This window comes from Varroa destructor, unplaced genomic scaffold, assembly GCF_002443255.2.
Source record: "Varroa destructor unplaced genomic scaffold, Vdes_3.0 BEIS01000003.1, whole genome shotgun sequence".
In the NCBI taxonomy this organism is placed as follows: Eukaryota; Metazoa; Arthropoda; class Arachnida; order Mesostigmata; family Varroidae; genus Varroa; species Varroa destructor.
In genome coordinates this window covers 27,974,553-27,982,491 of record NW_019211456.1, presented here as the reverse complement: position 1 = coordinate 27,982,491, position 7,939 = coordinate 27,974,553, and the positions used below count along the sequence as shown (strand labels likewise).

Here is a 7,939-nt window from a genome sequence, read left to right as displayed (position 1 = left end):
TGGAGACAAGTCTAGCTATTGTTGACGTATTGATAATAAATTGACCTTGACATTTTTGCCGGCACTCAAATGCGCGTTTCCTTAATTTTTGTTTGCCTCGGCATGTGGAGTGTACGCGTGTCGGATCAAAATAATGCGGCGTTCATATGAGAATCAAAATAGTGTAGTTTCTATGTATAAGTGGATCAAAGATGAAAACCCACTTCAGATGAGGCATATCCGCACCAAAGTTCGGGGTGAGAAATGGGAGACACACACAGTTCTTGATCACAGAACCCACGATCACATGGCTTCTTGGCTATTTGAACTATTACCGTAGTTAGATGTTATTAGTCTTACACTGAGCTTCGATTCGAAGTATGGATGCAACGGAAAGAGGCCTAGTAGGCTTATTTTCGTCTGAAAGAATGACGCAGCCCGTAAATATTCATAACAAATTTTGTGCATTAAGCTGTAACGCAGCGAATACCTACTTCTGTGGAGTTTCGTATGAACATTTTTGTTTTGAACGCCACTTGCAGGCGTGTCGTGTAATTGTAACCGGCATACATGTACGTACCTATTTATATGAGCTTCTGCAAGATGGTTTGAACTTTTGCCAGCTTAGGCATTTCTCTGTAGAATTTGCGAAGTACTCTTAAACTATAGCTTGTTTTAAAAGTTTGCAGAAAATTCGAGTTATTTACTCATATATTGCCTTGTAACTTGTTTTAATTTCGGCCCCTATTTCATCGGGGTGCCCACCGGGTACCCCAGTTCGCCTTTGGCGTACCAGTATGTAACTAATCGAGCTGATTTAGGTGCGGGTTTTTTGTCAAAAGAATTAGCTATTAGCTTCAAAAAATATATCGCCACCTGGTTATCATGAGGTATACTGTTTTTTGTGAAAAGTAAAAACGTTGCACTCATCACCAAAAGCAATTATATTATTTAGCTATACGGATAGTTCCTTTACAATTGTAAAGTTAGCTTCAGATTACCGATACGGCGAACGAGCACGTTTCTAATAGTGCCTAGCATGTATTTCCCAACTGTTGGGCTTAAAGGTGAGCTATTGTTAAGTTTAACAAGCAAACATCATAAAGTAACAGGAATTGTCGCATAAAGTAAATACATTGAATAAAAGACTAGTAATAATCTGTTATTTTGCAATGTACGTTATGGCGTACCATAACAGTATGGTTGTTCTTCTAGTTGAGTCTGCAACATGCTAGCTTCGACATCCGATAATGGTGTAGTTGTACAGTTTCTCTATAGTGCTTCTAGCGTCCCCATTTAACGTAGTAGAGGACCAGCCTGTGACGCACATATAGATAAGATAAACTTCAAACATCTGCTCATCCTCCCTATGTGGAGACTCGTCAAATGTGGTGGCCTGTGAATTCAAGATTGAAAAATCTCTTCAGGATTATCTACGGTTTAAGTGAGCTTTGACTTTCCGGACTGACTTATGTCTAGACAAACGTTTTTTAGTAATCTAAGTACTTTGCCATTGTATTGTTTTCACATAACAGCAGAAGGCTAGCTAAAAATGGGTCCTTTCATCATTTTTCCTTACCAGGTAAAAGTCAACACCTGGATTAAGGGCGAAATGTTACGATGAGCTAAATGCTAACGTGAAGAAATGAAGTTTTGGTCTTGTATTCGTGTGAAAGGGCAGCCAAGCAACAGTTAGGTAAAGTTGCTGACCTATGCAATACCAGGAAACCTTCTTAAGTCTGCAACCTTAAAGTCTTGTGGACATTCAATCTACTTACAGATGCACAGTTTAGGATATCAGCATATCTTTGGGTTAACGGGCATCGAAAAGATAGCATAAACAATCTTCTTTCAGTTGACTGCTGGCAATCCGAGGAAAAATATAGTATTGAACAATAAAATTGAAGACGAACCGCATTTTCCCAAGTAGGTCGCTAAGAGATTCAGCTAGGTCTATTTAATTTTTAAAAATGCTAACAATTCCCGGCTGTCGGCTCCACCGATAATCATAGACCGATATTCCTGGAAGAATGCCATGCTGTATATAGCAAACCGTTATAATATAGAAATGCAAACATCGAGCAAAACGTTGAAGAGGATGTTCAAGTAGAGAACATTTGAATATAAACAAGTCCGATCTGAAACAACCAGAAGACAACGCCACCTAAAACCATTGCCAATCCTGTAAAGATTGTCAGCTTTAGTCGATTAAATTAACACCCTTGAAGATGAGTAGAGAGCCTCTTAGAGCTTACTACGAATTTTTTCAACAATAAGCCGCAGACCAATCCCTCAGTGTTCTAGGCGAGGATAAAAGCGATTTGGAGAAGCTCTACAAACGGGTCATCGCCCATCAAACATGGTACGTCATTTTCTCATCAGAGTGGGTTGAAATCTAGTATCTGACTTGGGTAATTTTTATTCACTATTGTGATTAACTATTACTACAAGTTTTAATTAACTAGTATTTGGATGCTAGTTCAACTGTGCATGACGGACGTTCACTACAACCAGAAATATATTCGGCCAGATTGATAACGTTGTTAAAGCCCTATCTTAACATTACTGTAACTTTCTGCAGTGTCCGATCGAAACGACCTATACTCGTAGGTCGTAATTTTTATTTTATTATAATTAGTTCGATGGCGATTTAGTCAAGTTTCGGTAAGTGAACCTCTGCATCAACTTCTATCGAGTGCACAAGTTTTATATTAAAATTTCAATGTAAGGTATCGTATGACCTATGACACACGCGAGAAAAGATCCCTATGAAGAGGATATATATATATGTTAGAAAAACACATCTACATATCCATGTTCATTGACAATGAGTTGATCGATACTGCAAATGAATTGTATGTCCTTGCCTATAATTAGTGGTAACAATTTTTTATTTCATCCATAGGATAGGTGATATTTGTAGCGGTGAATATATGGCATGTCAAAATGCGAGGCCAGCACAAATATTGAATCTTACGCTGGTAAAGACCAACCAACAGCTTGTAGACGTATGAATATACCGTAGTACAATACTTTACCTGCAGAGTGAATTTTATTTAACTGGTATACGTATTTCGTGGACTCAAGGTTCCGACTACCTGATTTGCAGCAACTCTTTATACATATATATATATATATATATTCCAGTAGACCGGAATCCTTAAGGTAAGTTCTTATGTGCGTATATTTATGAAAAAGCATAGGGTGTGCAGAGTTTGTGATAGAAGACACACGCCAAATAATGAATGCCTTTGTCCTCAAAATGACAGAACGGACTTAGAGAGAGGACCGGCTAATTAAAATCACTTTTTACAGACCTATACTACGAATAACGGCGGGTGACGTGTGCTTGCGGTCTCTATAAGGAAATGCCTCTGTAGATAGGTGGGAATTTTCCACTGAATTTAAGCTTCATTGCAGCCAGCTCCATATCTTTCACAATCGGGAAATACTATCAAGTACAAATAAATATAAATTCAAATAACGTTTACAACGTTCTTAGCTTATAAATAAAGAAACTGTGAATGTTACAACTGGACAAACTTTTACAGCTTCAGAGCAAAAAGCAATCCGTGGAACGGTTTTACCTACACAGTAGTGGGCCGTCTCGTATTGTTGCTTGAAAAATTGTTTCACTAATTGTCAAGCTACGGGGATATGAGCGGAAGCTCCGTCAACGCGCCGGCTTGAACTAAGTGAAAAGTATAACGCGACTTCGGACCGAGAAAGTTTCATGATTAAATTTACAAAAAAAAAACAATGAATTGCGTGATTTGACTGTTTAATTTAATAAGATAGCCGTATGCTGTACGAAGTATTGTATCAAGAGTTGCCATGGGTTCAGGCCCTAGTAAAAGAAAAGGTAACTTGTTCTGTGCGGTAAATATGTGGGCGTAGTCCAATGGAGCATGGGATGCCAGTATATCGTAAGTAATATGTCAGAGGACATTAAATAGGTCTGTGATCCTGCGAGAACAGATGAAACTTAAATCACCCTGCCTACAAGCGAAATAACTGAAAGAAACTCCCATTTTTCTCTAGCCCTGTGATTTTGATTCGCTTATTTAGCGAAACTATTATTTTCATTATCATATAAAGTTTATGTTTTAAGATTTTGTGGTCTACTAACTGCAAATGCAGCTGGATATTCATGATATTGTGAGAGTGATGCCAAAGCGTTAGTCCATACAAAGGCTTCTTCGCGTGAAAAAGGAAATAAGAAAATGGGGTTCAGCCTTTAGCATCTATCTGCAAGCGTCGCCAAGTTGAACTTGGCTTCCATGGCTGGCGGAAACTGTTGATTTCGTGAAGCTTTCCATACCACTTCTTGGTTTCAACCTGTGTCCTGCAAGAAAGTACCGGTGTAATTTTTCGAGGCCGGTTATGAGGCTAGGTTCGACATCTGTTTAGAAACTATTATCATCTAAAAGTGTCCCAACACTCGCAAAAGGCAGCGCATCTAAATAACACTGGCGGGGTAAAATTAGCAACAAGTGAGCTTTGTTCTAGCATTATTTTGACAGCAAACGGTAGTTCTACGAGTTACGCAAGACAGAAGATTCTACGATATAACATATTCTACGGTACGAAACACATGATAAGCTTATAGGAAATTTCACTTAGACGGAGAATTTCGAAAAACGATTGTTCATCAAAAGTGCAACTTGCTAGAAGCTGCCATGTTGCTTTACCTGCATCGGTGCGTGGCGGTATTTTTTTTTTTTGCCACGTATGTAGACAGAATAGCTAAATGTTGTCACGTACGGGAGTAGCCGCAAATTAATGTCAGCTCGGGAATATACCCAACTAGATCATCTTAACCCAAGAATAGAAAATTGCACCAATTGTACGTTGAGCCATCTCATATGAAATTATTATGTTGATCTCCATACATATCAGTTGTTGATTGTGGTGTTTAAGCTGTGCAACTTATGATGCATATAGATAACATTAGTTGTTGTTCGAACAAAAATCTATTTTTATAGGGGGACGTACCCTCGTCGTTGCCCAACGTTGACATAACCGTGTCTACCATCATTAAGGGCTCAAGACCTATCACGCGAAAATTCCTACTAGCAAACAACATCGTAATGGTAAGCGGCGGATTACGGAACCCGTTTTTTATTCAGATAATTCCATTACTTACATTATGAGTGGCCGACTGGTAGGTATTTATGGCTATCGGTGGATTCGAATTTGAGTTTTTAGACTGGCTGCGAAAAATATTATACGCTTTACCATCCAGAAAGCACATCTTTCTTTAGGTCACATCCCTTATTTTTTATAGGTACACAAAATAGGACGTGGCGTTCCCGGGTTAACTTTCAATACAGGGTCTGTTTCTCCATATGTCCCACTAGAAAAGGAAATCATTTTGAAGGTTGTAGATCTAAGGTTCTCCCACAAATGGTCATAGTATGCCTGTCCGTCATACACTCTTCGTCGTCTATCTGGCGTCCCACAAGGGGGTTCGCAGCGATGTTGAATATGAATAGTGATAGATACCAGCTCCGTTCATTATGTATCGACTTCGACTACAAACATTTTAACAGCAATGGCTATGCAAAATAGAATATCCTTTGAACTAATCTGAAGGTTACTTTCTGAAGCAGCGTTGAGGTATCAATAGTCACAGTAAGTACCCTTGTGATCTTTAATCCTTTGACGTGTATTAAGCAATTGATGCACTACCTTGAAATACAGTCAAAATAATCGAATACTTATTTCCTGACATCTTACGCGTAAATAATTAAAAGAGCACGCATTTATGTATTAGTATATTTTGAGAGAGTATTAAAAAAACACGGCACAGTCTCGGCTTTACTTCGCTGAACGGGAGGGTGCTGAGTTAATCTAGCTTTACTGTTATCATTGTTATTATACTTAAAATTCTCCCGACGATAAAGTGTTCTGATCGGCAGAGCGAGAATTATATATTTAGATAGTGGCCGTTGCCAGGCAGGTTTCCTGACTTCCTCCACTGTAACATTTCTTTACCCCATTATTAAGCGGAATTATATGATAATACAGTTCCGTGCCATTTTTATTGTACACAGACACCTGGCTTACCATCAAAAGTTTTTAAGCTTAATAGTTATTTTTGTTGGGTGCTGTTATTGCTAGGAAGAGTAAAAACTTATATATGCGTAACTGGTTTTTTAAGGTGACTTCACCAGATAACACACGTAGAGTTCCAGCGGCTATGTTTCAAGTAGAAAACACTTCAGCGACAAACTAATCACGAACACACCGTTGAATCCTTCCTGTCACTCAAGCACATTCTACAGTCGTACGCTGTCTAATAATATTACTAATTTGTGTCGAGCATTCGATGAGTACCATAGTCAAAACATAACGTTTTTTCCGCCGGGAACAAAATTGCAGATACGAATATCTTTTACACACATTGTTATCAGCTGATTATGCTGGCATGGTATACATTTTTGGCTAATTATATTCGCCTACGGATTATTAATTATATTACGTATTTGAAATTTGCTAAGAGACGATGCGTTCTAGACTGAACTGATGAAGATGTGGTAGGGGGTTATAGGATACATAGCCGGGAAACTTACTGCGAAGATAGCCGCTGTGGCTAGGCATGTGGGCGGCTTCTGTTTTCGAAGTCCTGTCTGGCCTTCCTTAGTGACGGAATCTGCCTTTCAGTTATTAATGCGCAAATTGATTAAGTGCAATACATTATGGAAATGAGCATTCGTACTTTAACGGGTTCCGGTCAAAAGCGCGTAACTGTCACATGGTCGTACCACATATCCGAGCAAACGCTAGAGAATCAGAGTGTTACGGTAGGCTGCTTGTGAGGAAAAGGAACTGGGCCAGGCAAAGCTGAATTAATTTTCCCCGTCCTGTGAGCGTCGAAAGAAAAGACTAAGTTGCATCTTTGTATTTTATACGGTATAATATGCTTAACTGCATTAATTAATGACGATTACGTTGGGTTTCTAGTAATTATAGCTCTAATAATGGGTTCTAGTAATAATTAGCCCGAAATCGCCGAAATATCCTGAGTCGATTTTTCCCTCTGATGTAAGAAGATTGCTAGGCATGACATTGAAGCATAGGAAAGCGTCAACATGATATGAAAGAATATGTCTACTATAATCTGTACTATAATAATAAACAAAAACTGTCTACTATAATCTAGTAGTACGTAACATGTACAATATTTATGTAGACGTCCTTTACGTAGAAGTGACAACGGTAGTAGTAATTTTAATAATAATAATAGTAATAACGATAATAATGGTAACAAAAGTGTTCTCTGTTACTCAAGGCATTTCGATTATTGCCACTGTGTACCGCTGTGTACCACCGTTACTGAATTAGAGCTCAGTTAGCTAGAGGAGGTCAACAAACGGTGTTGCAATAGTTGCAAACGAATGGTCGAATCAGAATGGATGGAGCAGCAATCATTACAACACAAGCAATTGGAGTCAATCTACAGCCTTCCAATATGAGCACGTCGGCATATTCTGCGGTCTCTTTTCACAGAGTTACGAAACGACTAACAGTATATCCGGTCAACTGCTACATGTCACATCGAGTTTGTGTCAGGTCCGGCTACCGCTGCGTGTAGAAATAAGCATGTCAATCTCGTATAATCTCAGCCAATTCTGCACTTCATTCAACGATTGATCAGTGCACGTAAACATGGATACAACTCAACCATTTGTGAATAAAGTGTAGTTCCTCATTGAGTGTCCCTTAGTCAATCCGAAAACGCTTTGAGATTAGCTACTTCTTAAAAGATAACGATGATGAAAAATGACAACAGCGTGAAACAAATTGTATTTGACATTATAAGGCAATTGTACTTTTTGATTGACTAATGCCGCTCCGTGGTACGAGACGGCAATTGCTAAGGCCCCTAAACCCTAGACATTGGGATTGTGAGGCCTTTGTATTGTCAAGTGATCCGAAGGAGAGCAAAGACCAGTCA

The 7,939-nt window shown here is 38.8% G+C and overlaps 1 protein-coding gene across 7 annotated transcripts in view; it reads left to right on the top strand.

Annotated features, from left to right (window-relative positions):
• Positions 1–1,562: 1,562 nt before the first annotated feature.
• The window catches only part of LOC147756763 (uncharacterized), a 30,374-nt gene continuing 23,997 nt past the window's right edge, over positions 1,563–7,939 (top strand). For all 7 annotated transcript variants that reach the window (XR_015324862.1, XR_015324863.1, XR_015324864.1 and 4 more), the window contains exons 1-2: positions 1,563–2,341; positions 4,965–5,072. Coding sequence is in view for 4 of the 7 variants with exons in the window: in XM_086985097.1 (XP_086841223.1) it covers positions 2,339–2,341; positions 4,965–5,072 (111 nt within the window). In the remaining 3 variants the exon portion in view is untranslated. The remainder of the gene's footprint in view (positions 2,342–4,964; positions 5,073–7,939) is intronic.